Source organism: Halichondria panicea, chromosome 2, assembly GCF_963675165.1.
Source record: "Halichondria panicea chromosome 2, odHalPani1.1, whole genome shotgun sequence".
In the NCBI taxonomy this organism is placed as follows: domain Eukaryota; kingdom Metazoa; phylum Porifera; class Demospongiae; order Suberitida; family Halichondriidae; genus Halichondria; species Halichondria panicea.
Window position 1 is genome coordinate 1,530,386 of NC_087378.1, and position 16,808 is coordinate 1,547,193.

At 42.1% G+C, this 16,808-nt stretch overlaps 7 protein-coding genes and 1 long non-coding RNA gene across 10 annotated transcripts; 5 read left to right on the forward strand and 3 right to left on the reverse strand.

The window, feature by feature from the left end:
• The first annotated feature begins 58 nt into the window (after positions 1-58).
• On the forward strand, positions 59-1,588 carry LOC135331667 (DDRGK domain-containing protein 1-like). The gene is made up of 6 exons (XM_064526896.1): positions 59-234; positions 292-575; positions 629-730; positions 773-892; positions 1,046-1,138; positions 1,283-1,588. Exons 1-6 carry the CDS (start codon positions 144-146, stop codon positions 1,496-1,498), a joined length of 906 nt encoding a protein of 301 aa, XP_064382966.1. The 5' UTR covers positions 59-143; the 3' UTR covers positions 1,499-1,588.
• A 3-nt stretch (positions 1,589-1,591) lies between these two features.
• Positions 1,592-3,486, forward strand: LOC135331665 (short-chain collagen C4-like). The gene is made up of 6 exons (XM_064526894.1): positions 1,592-1,882; positions 1,934-2,029; positions 2,101-2,355; positions 2,411-2,497; positions 2,608-2,751; positions 2,834-3,486. Exons 1-6 carry the CDS (start codon positions 1,813-1,815, stop codon positions 3,304-3,306), a joined length of 1,125 nt encoding a protein of 374 aa, XP_064382964.1. The 5' UTR covers positions 1,592-1,812; the 3' UTR covers positions 3,307-3,486.
• Positions 3,374-5,939, reverse strand: LOC135331666 (26S proteasome non-ATPase regulatory subunit 4-like). The gene is made up of 13 exons (XM_064526895.1): positions 5,778-5,939; positions 5,532-5,672; positions 5,257-5,368; positions 5,088-5,174; positions 4,966-5,034; positions 4,851-4,912; positions 4,644-4,794; positions 4,495-4,594; positions 4,362-4,432; positions 4,279-4,305; positions 4,033-4,134; positions 3,710-3,847; positions 3,374-3,506 (listed from the first exon to the last, which is right to left on the reverse strand). Exons 1-13 carry the CDS (start codon positions 5,801-5,803, stop codon positions 3,483-3,485), a joined length of 1,110 nt encoding a protein of 369 aa, XP_064382965.1. The 5' UTR covers positions 5,804-5,939; the 3' UTR covers positions 3,374-3,482.
• Positions 5,940-6,217: 278 nt separating this feature from the next.
• Positions 6,218-9,016, forward strand: LOC135331274 (uncharacterized). Of its 2 annotated transcripts, XM_064526368.1 has the most exons (10): positions 6,219-6,373; positions 6,659-6,733; positions 6,791-7,051; positions 7,102-7,396; positions 7,455-7,703; positions 7,831-7,950; positions 8,004-8,116; positions 8,174-8,266; positions 8,600-8,731; positions 8,785-9,016. In XM_064526368.1, exons 1-10 carry the CDS (start codon positions 6,248-6,250, stop codon positions 8,824-8,826), a joined length of 1,506 nt encoding a protein of 501 aa, XP_064382438.1. In that variant the 5' UTR covers positions 6,219-6,247; the 3' UTR covers positions 8,827-9,016. The 2 variants fall into 2 exon arrangements, with proteins under 2 accessions (XP_064382439.1, XP_064382438.1); XM_064526369.1 differs by lacking the exon at positions 8,174-8,266 and having other exon boundaries at positions 6,218-6,373.
• Positions 9,017-9,125: 109 nt separating this feature from the next.
• Positions 9,126-9,825, forward strand: LOC135331278 (uncharacterized). The gene is made up of 3 exons (XR_010392991.1): positions 9,126-9,202; positions 9,251-9,467; positions 9,527-9,825. It is a non-coding gene; the product is annotated as an uncharacterized LOC135331278 (long non-coding RNA).
• A 679-nt stretch (positions 9,826-10,504) lies between these two features.
• LOC135331275 (uncharacterized) lies at positions 10,505-12,776 on the forward strand. Its single transcript, XM_064526370.1, has 8 exons — positions 10,505-10,641; positions 10,696-10,956; positions 11,007-11,301; positions 11,360-11,614; positions 11,780-11,874; positions 11,931-12,017; positions 12,214-12,324; positions 12,545-12,776. The coding sequence occupies exons 1-8, from the start codon at positions 10,594-10,596 to the stop codon at positions 12,590-12,592; spliced, it is 1,200 nt and encodes a 399-aa protein (XP_064382440.1). The 5' UTR covers positions 10,505-10,593; the 3' UTR covers positions 12,593-12,776.
• A 178-nt stretch (positions 12,777-12,954) lies between these two features.
• On the reverse strand, positions 12,955-14,790 carry LOC135331277 (synaptobrevin homolog YKT6-like). 2 transcript variants are annotated; one of them, XM_064526372.1, is made up of 8 exons: positions 14,546-14,790; positions 14,360-14,442; positions 13,792-13,892; positions 13,626-13,681; positions 13,480-13,537; positions 13,355-13,420; positions 13,158-13,259; positions 12,955-13,098 (listed from the first exon to the last, which is right to left on the reverse strand). In XM_064526372.1, the coding sequence occupies exons 1-8, from the start codon at positions 14,647-14,649 to the stop codon at positions 13,069-13,071; spliced, it is 600 nt and encodes a 199-aa protein (XP_064382442.1). In that variant the 5' UTR covers positions 14,650-14,790; the 3' UTR covers positions 12,955-13,068. The 2 variants fall into 2 exon arrangements, with proteins under 2 accessions (XP_064382442.1, XP_064382443.1); XM_064526373.1 differs by having other exon boundaries at positions 13,480-13,525; positions 14,546-14,789.
• A 132-nt stretch (positions 14,791-14,922) lies between these two features.
• On the reverse strand, positions 14,923-16,784 carry LOC135331276 (uncharacterized). The gene is made up of 2 exons (XM_064526371.1): positions 16,003-16,784; positions 14,923-15,373 (listed from the first exon to the last, which is right to left on the reverse strand). The coding sequence occupies exons 1-2, from the start codon at positions 16,731-16,733 to the stop codon at positions 15,091-15,093; spliced, it is 1,014 nt and encodes a 337-aa protein (XP_064382441.1). The 5' UTR covers positions 16,734-16,784; the 3' UTR covers positions 14,923-15,090.
• Positions 16,785-16,808: the final 24 nt, after the last annotated feature.

A 16,808-nucleotide genomic window follows, 5' to 3' on the forward strand; every position in this document is an offset into this window, starting at 1 on the left:
CACTACGCGGCTATACCTCGGAACATTCACACTTGAAACACAACCGCGACTTACATGCTTTGATTCAAAGTTTGAAGTTCAAAGGTCAAAAGGAACTAACCTGCTGCTGCTTGTGCTTATTGATCTTGTGTGAAGGAAAAATCATGGATCCAGTGATTTGGCTTGTCCTCATTGCCATATTTGTGCTTACACTCTTTGTGGTACTCTACTTTCAGTTGTCTGGAAATAAGAAAAGTGAGTTTGAGCTATCAATTGCCCATAATTTATCTGTATGCCCCGCCCCCTGTGTAGTCGAGATCGAGAAAACCCGTCCCAGAGTTGTTGGTGGTGAGAGTGCAGTCATTACTGGTGGTGTGAGACGCCGCTCTCGTAACATCCGCTCTCGATTAGCCGCTGTCCAGCGAGCCAGAGGACAAGTGGAGCCAATACCCGAGGAGGATGGTGAAGAGGATGATGGAGATGGAGGTGATGGTATAGGTGAGGGTATAGAGGAGGAGAATATACCGAGCGGAAAGATTGGTACCAAGAAGCTCAAGAGGATTCAGGAGAAGGCTGAGAGAAAAGCCATGAGAGAGGTGACTTCTAGACAGTGTGTTGGCGTATGTTTGAAGTGCTGTGCCATTTGTAGCAAGAAGAAGCTGCAAGGGAGGATAAGAAGAAACGAGAGGCCTTGAGGGAGAAGGAGAGACAGCAAGAACACGAGGAAGAACAGGAAAGCAAGAAACAGGAGGTAAAAAAATTTGATCTCTTTCCCAATCTGTATAATTTATAGGAGGAAGAAGAGGCGAGGCAAAGGGTGGAGCAAGAGAGACAGGAGCACGAAGAGTACCTGGCAATGAAAGAGGCCTTTATGGTGGAGGACGAGGGAGAGGGGGCAGTCGATGACACAGAGGTGAGAAGTGTACTGTGTAAATTTATAGTCTGTGTTTTGATTGCTCTTTGCTGAATCAGTATATTGATGTTTGTGCCTCATCAAGCATATTGGTTTAGCGTATTGCTCCGTGTAATGACGCATGTCCCTAATTGTCTGTTTCCATGTCTACAGGCCCGGGGAGTGAAAGACTTCATTGAACACATACAAAGAAACAAGATTGTGTACCTGGAAGACCTTGCTGCAGAGTTTGGTCTCAAAACACAGGTAGGTACAGTTGACAAACAAACATGCGTGACTACCTTTCCTAGAGGACACGTACGTAGCCATACTAGTATAGACCAAACACTGACTTGTGTTTATGCTAACTCCCTTCTTCTAACACACACACACGCGCACACACGCTAACAGGAAGCCATTGATAGGATCCAAAGCCTACAGGAAGGGGGAGAGCTGACAGGGGTGATTGATGATCGTGGAAAATTTATCTTCATATCCCAAGAAGAGCTAGAGGCTGTGGCCACCTTTATCAAACAGAGAGGAAGAGTTTCCATCACAGACTTAGTCACTTCTAGTAACACTCTTATCAATCTCCAGTCCGAAACTGAGACTCTAGCAGCTGTGTAAACCATGTCTCCTTTCAGACACTCTCTCTATTTGTATTTCGTGCTTTACGTTTCTGCATTCCTTACATATAGGTTCTCACAATAAGTCAAACCATAGATAATAGAGCACAGAAATCTATTATCTATGGTCAAACTAATACTGTGTGTTCATAGCTGGAATAATAGAGCTGAGGGTGGTTATTTTGGCTGGGAAGCAGTTACCTACCCACTTCAATTGCTAACTGTAGACAAGACACATTACTAGGGGGTTATATAAAAAGCTTGCAACCACACTGTAGCTATTAAGTGAGCTAGCTATAATAGTAAGAAATAGAGATGCCACTCTCCACTAATGCAAGGATTACTCTGTTGCTGGTTGTGATTGATCTGTGCACACTGGTGTCAGGTGAGAGAGGTACTCACTGTGTGTACCTATAATTATAACCAACCATTACAGGTGTTCTTGTTCCCATGGGGTTTCACTCAGTCTGTGAGAAAGGAGAGAAAGGATTAAGGGGGTACCCTGGGCCTGCAATTTACAGAGCAAACAAGGGTGAGTATACAACTAACTATATTAGTCGTTCCTTTTTTTTTTACTTCTTATTCTGTGCATCAATGTTGCAGGTGAAAAGGGTGTTCCTGGTGTCTGCCACTCCAGATGTACCAACTCTTTGTACCTGGGAATATGCAGCCAGATCACAGCCAGTCTGGGGGACGAAGCACATGAAAATACAGATGACACGGACAAGAGGAGTGCTTACAGCTTTAATCCTGCCTTGTTGTACAAACTCAGAGTAGGAGTACTAACTGTGGATCAGCTCAGTGTGATCGAAGCTAAGAGTATACTGCAGTCTTTCTGCCTTGGTGGTACCGAAACATGTAAGGAAATAAAACTCTCGTGAATCTTTTACATTATGATATGTGCATTTTCCAGTTGAGAAAGGACAAAAGGGAGAGCAAGGAATCCCGGGGGTGGGGCTGAGAGGTGCGCCTGGACCTCCTGGAATGGATGGAATAAAAGGTATAGGGTACTCAACACCTATGCGATGGGCAAGCATATCTATTAAAATTACTTATACTTGTGCAATATTCAATCAATGTACCTACTGCTTATGCTTCTACCACCCCCAGGAGACAAAGGAGACATAAGTTACCCTACGAGTGAGCCAGTGGAGGGGCCAACGGGGGAGAAAGGGAGCAAAGGTGATGATGGGGACGTGGGTCCAGTTGGCAACACTGGTCAACCTGGACCAAGGGGTACTCCTGGTCCAAGAGGTGAGCTTAATTGTCTTGGAATGTGTATATTTATTCGATCATTGACAATGTATGTATGCTGATACATACCGTGTATTTGCAGGTGTAACCTTCATTCGTTGGGGAGAGAGTCTGTGTCCTCCGCAATCAAAGCTCCTACACAAAGGCCTTGCATTCAATGTTGGCATGAACAACAACCTCCTCTGTGTGCCTACCAATTCTAAACCCTCATTCAGTATTGGTAAAGGCTCCACCAAGCACAGACTGGTTCCAGTGTCGTACCCCATTTACCAGCACCTTTTCAACCTCAAGTGTGCACAGTGTGATGCTGAAAACAAGACCTCTATGTTCGTGCAACTAGGAACTGGAGTGTGTCCTAGTGAATGGTCTACTGAGTACAGTGGGTACGCTGTGAGTACCGCTAACTCTGATGTGGTCTGCTTGAATGGCAAGGTTGCTAAGGACATTGACTGGAATAGCAACCTCAACGATCTGAAACTGATAGATATTTCCTGTCCAACATGCAGTGGTTATTTGTCTGGAGAAACTGTATTGTGTGCAGTTTGCACAAAGTGATCACTGTTGTTAGGCAACACTCTCTTATTATTTTTTGCTGCTGTCCGTGGTATGTGTGCCAAAGACATTACAATTTTTGATGTTTATAATAACAAGCATAGATAAATGCCAATAGATATTTTAGCATAATGATTCTAGTACTGTATCAGTTCAGATTATGTACAATGGTTCATTCATCACTTCTTGTCATCTTTTTTATCCTGCATGTGTGTGTGTGTGTTGCAAATCAATGACTGTAGTACTACTTACGCCGATGAAGTTGCCTATAAATTATATTACACAGACACCATTAACAAATTCAATTATGGCATAAGCATACAAAAGTACGTTTTGTCTGCAAGGTTAAGTATGTTAATTAGTTGTAATGTAGGTCATGTTAACCACGCCCATGAACCACACCTACCTTGCTCTTGTCCCCCTGGTCAGTCATCTGCTCTAGGTTGTGGAGTGCCTCCTCGGGGTTGACCCCCGGCAGAGAGCTGAGCACAGAGTGGAGAAACTCAGGATTTTGCATCAAGTCCTCATCGTCAGGGTCATCCGCCTGTGTGTGTGTGTGCGTGCGTGTGTGTGGGGGGGAGAGGGGAATGTATATAATGTTAGTGTTTGTATGCATGTGAAGTGTGTGAGTGTACGGTACCAAAGTGTTGTAAAAGTGGGAGGGAATATTATGGGAAGACATACAAATCCTCGAGCTACAAAAGGTTAGTACCACTGAGCCCTCCTCACCTGTTCCTCAGTGTCCATAGCTTGCTGGTCATCGTCCATCACAGCCATGGACATCTGTAGAGCCAGTGCCATTTGGTCCTCCTCTGTCATTGTAGACACATTCTGAACACAGGAAGAGGGGATATAACATAGTGTACACACAACAATAATTAAAAATGCAAGTCCATTTAACTCTTGAAAACAGTCAAAGGTAACTACGTAGAAAAGCAAATCCATGAAATGGCAAGTGTGACACTAAGTACTCACAGAGACTCCTTGGTTCAACTGCATATCCTGTAGATTGAGACAAAGCATATGAGTAATCTGCTAAAAGTATGATGCTCTCTTACTGGATTGTACGGTAAGTCTGTCTCCTCAGCTTGTGCCAGCACTCCTCCACTGATCTCTCCACCTGATATCACTGTGTGAAGAAACAAACAAACAAACAGTCACCTAAGCGCTGCTGAATGACAAGAGACATACCTCCAGCGTCCGTTTCCATCCCCTGAATTGAGTCTACTTGCACTTTCCTGGCATCTTCTTCTTGTCTGTGTCGCTGTTCTTCCATTGACACCCTCAGAGCCTGTGAGGCGGGGGGTTAGAGGTCATCCATTAGTGCATAAATATCTCACCATAGCTAGCTCAGGGTCCTCTGAGGGGTCAATGCCAAACTCGAACCCCTGTCCCATGGGAGCGAGGGGAGCACCGTCCTCCCCGGCTAGGATAGGGGAGGAGAGGAGGACCTCGGACAGCAGGGGGCCTGGCAGAGCAGTTACAAGGTGACTGGGGTGGGGGACACTGTAAAGTACTGTGGTTGTCATACATGTATTAGTATTTACCATGTCTTCTCCTTCCCATTGATAGTGTTAATGAAGGTGGACAGTTTGTTATTGTTCACGTCCTGAGAATGTGAGGATAATAATACTTCTTCATTAAGTGAACAAAACAATTTACCTCTTCTCCGAAGTTGATGATGTCCACACTGACCTTCTCCTTCTTCAGCCTCTTGGCCAATCGTACAAGCTGTAGGATAATTGGATATGCAATGCATACAAGCACAGGAGTACTTGAAGTACCTCTTTCTCTTCGGAACCGACTGGACTGCCCACAAACACAATGATCCTCATTTTCTGGTTCTTGTTCTGTCGGTGCTTTAGGGAAAGCTGTGGGGAGACACAGATAGTGCCAAAAAATTGAGAGAATTTAATACATGAAAACAGAGTGTGTGGAATTAAATTAGCTTACATGAGCGATTCTGACTCCAGTGACAAAATTTATTCTGCCAGCTGGCTCGACAGCCTGCAGAGCCTTGAAAATCTTATTGTTGTCATTGGTGAGGGTCACACGCAACTGGGTACTGTACGGAGGGGTCCAGTGGATATTAGACATACCTTCTAGAAAACACTGCACCCAAACCACACCCAGACACACACTACTCACACCCTCACGTATTTACACTGCCTATACACACCGCCCACACCCTCACACTTCCAACTTCCAACACACACACCCTCACATACTCTGCTAGTGAGAGTAGTCCAACACTGTTCTCCTGATTCTGTCTGGTCTTCATGTGACAAACTGCATTGACAGCGTCTTGTTGTGCCTGGAGTCTTGTGGGAATGAAGTCACCATTACGCATCCACTCACTGTTGTCAACACTGGGGAATGAAGGAGACAATTCTATAATATATACTGTAGTAGTATAGTACAGGTGTTAAAGGTGAGCTAAGGCTATGTGGTGTATTCACTGATCTATAGCTTACCATATGACAGTAGCTTCAAGTCCCATTATGAACAGCAATAGAGAGAGAATAGAGCTAGAACTAGAGATGGGCAGAGAGAGGTGCTAATGGCTTTTTTCACGGTGGCTTTTTAGTTTCTAATTGGAGACACCCAAGTATCTTGTCGAGTCAGCATAGCACATTGCTCAATAGCCTCCTTCACAAGGCCTCAAGAGCGGCCTGGGATCGAGGCTAATTGCTCAAGTGCTGCAACAACCACAATGAGCCCCTCCCACTAGAGTGCAACCAGCCACACCCCCCTCTCCAGTATGCACTGGCTTTAGTTTTGTGTTGTTGCAAAGCAAATCACACACTTAACTTGTACCACAAATGGTTGTGGAAGCACCATACTTATAATGTAACTTCTGACTTTGCTGCATAGAGATGCTATCATTCACTGTCAACATGTTGTCTAGCTATGGCTTCTTCACTCTCCTCCTGGAAACATTGGAATGTGTCATGTATTTAACTGCATGCAGCTACCAAGTTTTTCATTGGAGCTAAAGGAGAACATAATCAGAAGGCCTAGATTAAAAATTGGACAAAGCTGCCTTATCTTCACCAGCAACAAGTTACAAGTGAGCTATGCTGAAGTTTCTGTATATCTATTAGCTAAAATAGATAAGCACTTATACTTTCAATGAGCCTCAGTGGCCACAATGCAAGCTATAGGGGACATTTAAACGATTTCAGGTATAAAACCTGTGATAGCCGTAGTGTAAAGAGTTGGCATGCAAGGTGGTGAATTAGCTGTTCTATGAACTCTTGGAGATGCCACTGTCTCCATGTACTGTAATCTCTTCATACATTGGTACCAAGCACCCACTGATTTACTAATAGATTGAAACTAACTGTTTACACAGGGAGTCAACCAAGTGCTGAACGAGATGGCAAAATCTGCAAGGTTTCATCTGCTACTGATTGTAGCTTTGGAAATGGTGAGTCCCTAGACTGCAATAATCACTAATGATTCACCTGTTCTACTATCTGTGTAGGTTGTGTTTGCAATGGCTGACTACCATTTAGGCTACAACATTATCAGCTACAGTAGCTCTAACAACACACTGGCCAATGGCACTTGCTGTGGTGAGACCTGTGATACAAGTTGTAGAACCACTCTTCGTCTGTGCTTCAGAGACGCTGGACACCCACACAATGACGTTGATTCCAGTTGTACGATAGTGCAAAATCGTGAGAACGCAAATCAAGTCTTTTTTGATGCATCTTCGCAGAGTTCCATACCAAAATACTTCTCGGTATGTGTGCCAATTTTGGTAATGATAATTATTATTACTTATACCTACAGCAAACATTCCAGATATATGTCAGAGTCTCTCACAGTGTGAATGAGGACACAGCTACTGCCAACTTTGATCCTCCATTCACCGATCCACTCATTGATGAAATCTTCATTGAAGCCAATGTCAGTGCTGTCCTCTTTCCTAGCACTTTCTTTGTAATTACTGAAATGTACACTGTTACTGGAAACGTTGGAATAGCCACACTGACAATAGGAGTTAATGCTCGCTGTGCTGAGAACTACTTTGGTGATGGCTGTGAGATGCTTTGTGATGCAGATGGCATAACTAACTGCACTGCAGGTGAGAACACTACTAAAGTATTTACCACTTCTTACTCTCCCCCCACATATACACACAGTTCTCACTTCTCCTCAACCCCAAATAATGCCAACGGACAATCCAGAAACACCTAGTCAGACGTCCAGTTCCGACCAACCATCCACCCCAACCACAGGCCCATTAGTACCCACTCCTGCCAACACCATAATTCCTATTGCAGTGGGTGTGTCCATTGCCGTCTTGGTCCTGATCATCATCGGAGTGATCGTAATCATTCTCATTATTTACTGTGTTAAAAAAGGCAAGAAGGGATCTTGGAACCCCAAAAGTGAGTTTTTCTTGCGCACAAAATCCTCAACGGCTGTATCCTTCAATACCAAACAAGACTTTGTAGTGTACAACTCCCAGCTTGGGTAGATGTGCAAAAAAATTGGTACCTGTCATTTTTCTTTCAGGGAGTACTGAGCCTCAATTTACTTTGGAGAGGGCTGAAAGGAACCTCACCAGCAACATCAACAGGTTCAGTGTCATCAGTGACAATGGAGAAGAGGTGGAGTATGCAATGGTCAACAAAAGTGAGTATTTCAGTCTACTCTTACCAATTCAATTACCCCCCTTGTCTATGTAGGTCCAGCTAGGACCTCTCGTGCTAGATCGCCTCCCACACCACCCCCTCCTTACTCCTCTGATAAGCCCGAAGTTAGCGAAACCGAAGAGCCAGTAGAAATAGCACCAGCGATGGTAATTATCTGTTAATGTGTATCCATTATGTTATGCATGCACTCATAATTATTCCAGGACTTTGTGGTTAGGAATAAGGATACGGAAGAACGCTTTGCTGGTTATGAGACGGTAGACTTTGGTCCTTCAACAACAACAACAGAGGAAAATGTAAACATCCTAATTTAGCTATCGTTGAATGGCTCTAACCGGTAGGAAATGTGACCAACGGCAAAATACAAAAGTAGGAAATGTGGCCTTAGTAGGAATAATGGCTCAACCGGTAGGAAATGTGGCCCAGTATGAATAAATAGACGAAACGGTATAGAAAACGTTTGTTCAGTATTAATGTTGTCTTTGAGAGGTCATACAAGTTGGATAGTTGAGTGTAGAATGTGTTGCTATGGGTAAGCCGATATGAAATGCCAGCCAATCAACCAATTAAATGTTATCCAACTTCACCACATCACAAATACTATGCACACCACTCACTCCATTCCACAGGGAGAAACTGAAGACCAGCCATCTGATATACGGTATGCCTCTCTGAACATTCACCAAGGCAACGGGTTCGGGGCTGAGAATGTGCAGGAGATTGCATTTGAAGTAGAAGCTGCTGACACTGAGGAGGACCAGGTCAGTTAAAAATTAATGTTAAATTCCCATGTCATGGAAACTTTTCAACACAGGAACCAGTGAGCTATACCGTGGTCAAGCATCAGGACAGCTAATCAAAGAGACATTTAAGCCGCTCCAAGAATAAATTTACAGGATTTTTCAATCATATATTTTTACAATTCATATTAAGCGTTGTGTATACAGATGTAATTTTTAGTTGTTCAATATTATAGATTGTTATGTTTATCAAAGTTGTTTTTGCTATTAAAATTTGCTAATGTAATTTGACTGTTATGAAACCTGTGTGTGAAGGATGTGATGCAGAACTGCATGCACAAAATAAAGGAATTCACCATTTAGGGATTTCTGTAATAAACAATACTCTGACACTGGATGATGACGAGCTAGTCAAACATGGACTGTGCAGACACCCTATACCCACATTACATTCCTTATCACTGGACTACCAGGTATTTCTTCACAAATAATGTGAGTCTTAATGTCACCACACAGTGTGTGCATTATCCTTATATGCAGGTTGTAGCGGACTACAGACTTAACTTTGGCGCTGACAACGTTGTACTCCTCACCTCTTGTACAATGCAGGACCACCCTCACTATGTGCTTCATGGAATCACAAAAACTACCGAGTAAAGACGAGGCTGAATGTGAGCATTAAGTGGTTGTGTAGTTAACATCGATAGCACGATTGACAACAAACTGGAGCAGCTCAGTATTTGAGCAATATTATCCAGTAAGGACTGATGCATGGTACTCAAACATAGTATCTTTACCACTGTGGTGCACTATCAGTCTATCACAGGGCACTTTCCAGTTCTACACCAGTGTCGACTCAGAAAAATTTTCAGATAGTGTGCATGCTTATCGAGGCAGAGTTGCCAACAGATCTCTACAATCAGCCTATTTTACAGAGCGGTCAGTACAGTGGCAAAGGTGAACTAACGAGCACCAGTTTGAATGTATCTTTCACTGTTCGCTGTGAGGAAGGTTTCTTTGGTGAAGGATGCGAGAGACTATGCAGTTTCATAATGGGTAGCTACCTGAAAAATAAGTGAGCTGTAGATCTACTCGATCATGCATTACCTGCTATAAATGCATGCAAATTTAGGACACTATTAATTTCGTCACTAGTCTAGCTATATATACATTGAAGTTCTCCCAAATATAGTTTATGGTGTTACTGAATAATGGAATTGTTCCATGCCCTGCAGTTTAACCTGGCCCCATTGTGTACAAAGGCTACAATATTGGTGCTATAGACAGTGCAGTCGTGTTTGGAGTCCTAGGTACTAGGTATAATCGTGTGCACCACATTGGATACTCTATTTGCAACAGGCGCAGAAAGTAAACAAAACAAAAACTAATGCAATACGACATAGTTCTAGTTCATCATTTACTTCGTTTCTGTATTTTAGTATCAGGATTGTTTCTTCTCAGTCACAATACTATTACAGACATACAAATGTAGCCAGCCCCACCCCTCTCCAACAATATGCATTTACATGATAATCAACACACATGTTCTTATCAAAGATGATTGTCCTCTTTACAAGCAACACTAAAGTGAGATGCACTCTTAGATGAGCTACAATATATGGCGTATAAAGGTAAAATAGTATTCAAGGTGGAAAATTAATGTTATACAGTAGCTCTTTAGTCTTACATGCCACTGTCTCCATGTAATCATGTACTGTATCTCACAGTATACCTTGGTCCCAAGCACCCACTGATTGGCTATAATTGATTGAAACTAATTATGCATGACTGTTGTTGTATTACAGATCTAGAGATATAAAGTAAACACTCATGACTGCATGTACTTACACAGGGAGTTGACTGTTTACTAGTTACTGAACGAGATGGCAAAATCTACAAGGTTTCATCTGCTACTCATAACTTTGGAAATGGTGAGTTCTATTACAATAAATCGCCACTCTGTTAGTGTTATCCAATCTGTGTAGGTTGTGTTTGCAATGGCCGACTACCATTTAGGCTACAACATTATCAGCTACAGTAGCACTAACAACACACTGGCCAATGGCACTTGCTGTGGTGAGACCTGTGATACAAGTTGTAGAACCACTCTTCGTCTGTGCTTCAGAGACGCTGGACATCCACACAATGACGTTGATTCCAGTTGTACGATAGTGCAAATTCGTGAGAACACAAATCAAGTCTTTTTTACTGCATCTTCGCAGAGTTCCATATTAAAATACTTCTCGGTATGTGTGCCAATTTTGGTAATGATAATCATTATTACTTACACCTACAGCAAACATTTCAGATATATGTCAGAGTCTCTCACAGTGTGAATGAGGACACATCTGCTGCCGACTTTGATCCTCCGTTCACCGATCCACTCATTGATGAAATCTTCATTGAAGCCAATGTCAATGCTGTCCTCTTTCCTAGCACTTTCTTTATAATTACTGAAATGTACACTGTTACTGGAAACGTTGGAATAGCCACACTGACAATAGGAGTTAATGCTCGCTGTGCTGAGAACTACTTTGGTGATGGCTGTGAGATGCTTTGTGATGCAGATGGCGTAACTAACTGCACTACAGGTGAGAACACTACTAAAGTATTTACCACTTCTTACTCCCCCCACACATATACACACAGTTCTCACTCCTCCTCCCCCACCCCAAACAATGACAACGGAAGCTCTAGAAACTAACCCTAGTCAGACGTCCAGTACTGACCAACCAAACTTCCCAACCACAGGCCCATTAGTACCCATTACTGACAACACCATAATTCCTATTGCAGTGGGTGTGTCCATTGCTGTATTGGTTCTGATCATCATCGGAGTGATCGCAATCATACTCATCATTTACTTCTTCAACAGAAGCAAGAACAGAGCTTGGAACCCCAAAAGTGAGAGATTTTTGCAGCAGATAATTGTGCACATACAAAAGAATGCTTGTATAACAGCTCCCCCAAAATTTATCTTTGTAACTAGGCGATGCATGGAGCTATTATACACAACTAACAAGTGCACAATACCTGTGCAATAATGACTGTCCATGCACTTTCTTTCAGGGAGTACTCAGCCCCACTTTACTATGGAGAGGGCTGAAAGGTCCATCACCAACAACATAGACGAAGAGGTGGAGTATGCAACCATCAATGAACTGGTAAATGTCTGTTTTGATGCATATCAACTCACTGCATACGTACACTCACATTCCAGCACTTTGTGGTGAGCAATGAGGAAGAGGAAGATCGCTTAGCTGGTTATGAGACAATAAAGCGTCTTCCTCCAACAAAAGAAGCGAAGGTAAAGTGTTATATCGTTGAATGGCTGAGAACCCACTAGGAAATGTGGGGTCTATAGTAGGATTGTTGTGTTTGGAGGTTAAGTGTATACAATGTCATTCATTGTGAATGCATGTGTGTTGCAATGAGTAAGCAAAGAACAACAACTTTGGAATCTCAATTATTCTAGAGTTATATCACGTTCTATAATTCCACAGGGGACAACTGAAGAACAGTCATCAGCATTAACGTATGCGTCTCTGGACATTCAACCAAGTGGGGCAGTCATCCGTGAGATAGATTCTGAAGAGAATGACACTGAGGACGAGGTCAGTAATTATGACAACATTCGTTCACTTTCAATATCTCTTATTGTACACTGTACTTATAATGTACAGTGAGTGTGCCATAAGAATTTTAAAGTGAATGAATGTATTATGGTGCTATGCCTAAATAACCGAATTGATTGACTCCTACTGCATCAATATACTGTATAAATTTGTGACAGCAGATCTAATCCATACTGTGTTCCAATGTCATGCAATGCAGGATCAAAAACCAGTACGTTATGCTGTGATCAAGCAACACAGCGATTAAAGAACCAATCAAGCCAATTGCCAATAAATTGACACTTCAATGCATGCATAATTATGTTACTGTACAGTTATTCAATACTAGCTGATCTATTACTGCTATTTGTGTCAAAATTTATAATCATAATATTCCTACATGATATGCAAATGAACGTTTTTTGATGCAATGAATCTACTACATGTATGTGATTCATGATTACTGCCTTCATGTAAATGAAGGAGTCTTTTTATATAATTATATATTATGCAAAATAAAAAGCAACCACCCATTAAAGAAATATTGTTCATCATACATGTATACTATCAGTGTTTCATGTCCGTTTTCATGCATGCCTATAATTATAGCTATGCACAATGATATCATCATTTTGGAAGATTTGTCAATTCATATAATTTAATGAGTACAAGTATAAAAAATAATGCAGAATAGATATTATAACAGTACAGTTTCAACATACAAGGCTAGAACAGTCATAGAAGCTACTGTATGACACAGCATCCACCCTTTGCCTGCAAGAAGTATACAAGTGGTAAAGGGTGTCCCATTAAAAAGTCATGCATGTCCTTACTTCTTTGTAAAATGCTTTCGAGGTCCCACTCAATTTGTCAGTTTTCTGCACTAGATCGTCCAGTTTTTCTCCTCTCTCCAGAAGCTGCTCTATCGTCTCGTGCTGGGAGGGAGGCGGAGTTAGATAGCTAAATGTATGCACCAAGAGTATAATTACTTAAGCCATGGAGTGAACATGTTATTACAATCTGGACTCACCAACACAATCTTAGTCTCATCCAAGTCACTCTGTACTCTCATCATGGGGTCAGCTTCCCTGGGGTCCTGTAGAGAAGGAGGTCACATGATTGAAGCTCTCATACCAGAAAATGCATTTGCCCTACTTGATATCTCTTCAGGTGTGCATCCAGGGGAGGGTATGAGAGATCACTGGAGAGAATACTTATCACTAAATAAATAGACGAAATCTATACACATTGTTGCATGCACTGACAAAGTTAGGCCAGGTCCACCCCATCACACCACACACCTGGAGGGAGTATCCCATGACGACCGTGGGAAGTCTGAGCTGAACTCCTCCATGATCTGAGTGGACACACACACTCTCCATTAATATACAAATAATAACATGGCCACAAACATACAGTACACTATTAGGTGCACTAAGTTATGAGCTATACTATGGTAAGGGTCACCTTGCTCATGAGGGTGAAGGCTACTCTGGGCGGATAATCATTGTCTGCAATCACCACACACGCTAGAGAGTCTGATCTCACATGAACATGGCACTTATAATCTGTGCAGGAGGACAAGAGTGTATACACAAACACAATATGGCTTGAAAACAGCTGATGATAAAACCCTATCAAGTGTGTTCATACAATGTGTGAGCCAATGATGGTAATGCCAAGTACACTGTAATTGTACAATGTTCATACAATGTATATTAGGGTAGGGCAGTGATGGTAATGCCATGCAAGTACACTGTGTACACGCAATGTGGACTAAGGGTAGGCCAGTGATGGTAATGCCAAGTACACTGTGTACACGCAATGTGGACTAAGGGTAGGCCAGTGATGGTAATGCCAAGTACACAGTGTACACGCAATGTGGACTAAGGGTAGGCCAGTGATGGTAATGCCAAGTACACTGCACTGTAATTATACAACACACAATGTGTATTAGGGTAGGCCAGTAATGGTAATGCCAAGTACACTGTGTACAAGCAATGTGGACTAAGGGTAGTGATGGTACTCCCTGTACCTTGCTCTTTCACTGATTGTCTCTGTCCACTGGCGGTTTTCTCCACTAGGATGTCACTCGTAAACGCCATGAACTCTCGTACACTGTAGCAGTGTAACATAGGTAGTATTAGTCATTTACACACATCACTATTGTTAAGGACAGCATATTTGCAAATGTAGACCCACTTTGCAAGACATAGCTTACCCTGATCTCTGAAAGAAGCCAAACGAAGACAATTCATAGCTGGCTTTTTTCTGGACAGGCTTGGCTGACTTATACAGAATGGTGATGGAAAATATTTTAACCATATTCAGTTCTGTTTCTTCAGGCTGAGGGCTAGTGCAATCCTTTGTAGCTAGCTCAGTGCTGTAGCTGAATAGCTAGTTGTGGCTGGATGACTGTGTATTTATTTTATTCTTTTCAACATTTCACATCATTTTTCGTTTAATTGACACAAACCCAACCACCGCGGCTTGTTAGTTAGTCTTCAATATGCGCTTATAAACTAGCCGCGGTTAGTGTATCACCCCCCCTCCCCAGTCTGATGTAGATTCAACCATAGATAGACACTTTTAGCAGTATGATGTGAACATAATTATCATCAAAACAACACTTTTAGGATAAAAATAAACAAACAAGATAAATGATTTTGGGTTGCCTCATAATGAAAATGTGAATCAAAACGATGCTTAAATACATACATAGGTATAGGTGAAATGATATTATGTGACACGTACACACTAAACACACTACAACACGGTTGCAAGTACAGTTAGCAATACAGTTAAACTGATGAGTAGTGCTCCTGTTGAGTGAAGTGTGTGTGCTCCATTGCCAGGCCATGTGAGGGTTATAGGATTGGGATCAATAGAAATCACACCGGGAGCAGAAGCCAGTGTTGACATGCCAACAGGATTACTAGAAGGGTTACTTTGTGAGGGAGGATTTGTTGGTTGTGGGGGATAGTCTAAGTCCATCCAGCGTTCACAGGGGAAGAGAGGTCGGAGCACATCAGCAATAGAGTGGTCATAGCTGCAAACGAGAAAAACATTAATGAGAGCCATTATCTACTCATACTTCATTTGTACCTAAAGTAACAAAAATAGTGATGATGTAAAGGATAATAGATAATTGTTATTCACACACGTTTTGAGTCACAAAGGAACTGGGGAAAATGAGATAATTTAATAATCAAATGCAACCTCACTATATTGCAGTGTGTGTCCTTTTTTTCAGACAAAACACCTTACTGACACACCTCTCTACAACTTTGTTATTCACACACCAAAAGATATTCACCCTCAGCTACCAGTACTACCATGAATGTACTACCATGAATAGCCAGTCTACTCTTTATGCTAAATTAATCTCAATGCATATGAATGTAGCAATTGTGCAACCAACAAACCCAAGGCATGCTTAAGCACACAAATTTGAGGTGCTTAACATTAACCTACCTGTGGGATCATGGCCCACTAAACATTCCCCTCAGCCTACACACCATGGTTAATGATTCAGCTCAGGCTTTGAGACAGTGTGAAGTCACTGTGAACACTATAAATGTAGTCTAAACATTATCAATAATCTACCACAGTCCTTGAAGTGGGTGTAATGAGGTGTAATGGTGTAATCATAGATTGGTACACACAAACACAACTCACCAGTTGATGGTGTCTTCACAGAAACTGTAGCTATTCTTCACAGTTACTCCTGTGCTCTCTTGGTTGCATTCTCCCATAAACTGGCAGAAGTATCGAGCATGATTAGACGAGCAAGACGGTGCGATTATGTGTAGACCGTTATCCGTTGCAAGTGTCTTGGATACTTTAAGATCCGTGAATTGAATAAACTTGAACATCCATTCAGAGACAAGAGTGTCACCTTCAATCTGTCCACAGTGATTACTACTGAGTGCACTCTGCGGTGTGAATGTGCTCAATGCAGAACATGTGCCTAGAGGAACAACTTCATCTTTCAAGTCGCAAAAATGATTATCCAAAAGCATGTTTCGTAAGGTAATATCACAATTGCTCTCGATATCTTGTGTACAATTCTGTGTTGAAGTGAGAATTACATTATTGTCTTCACATCTTGGAAAGTTTTGAGCGCACAATATCGCTTTGGTTGCAGACTGACAAGGATCTAGTTCTTGTCCAGCCATGATACTGAAAGTTACTTCTATTTGCCCATGGATCCCGTCCTCTAGAAGGTGCACCATTGTAGCTATGACATCAGGAACACTGTAGTCCACTCCACAGTAGGTGCTGTTGGGTCTCCTGCACCCGATGGGAGAGCCTGCTGATGATGGTGTGTCAGGTTGTGATATGATAGTCGTGGGGTTTGCACTGCACAGAGCAGCCATTAAGACGATCAGTACTACGAGATCCTTCATTTTGAGATATAGACTGAGATTACCACTTTTTTTAGATTTTGAAAATGATTTTTTGCTATCTGGCTTTTTATACTA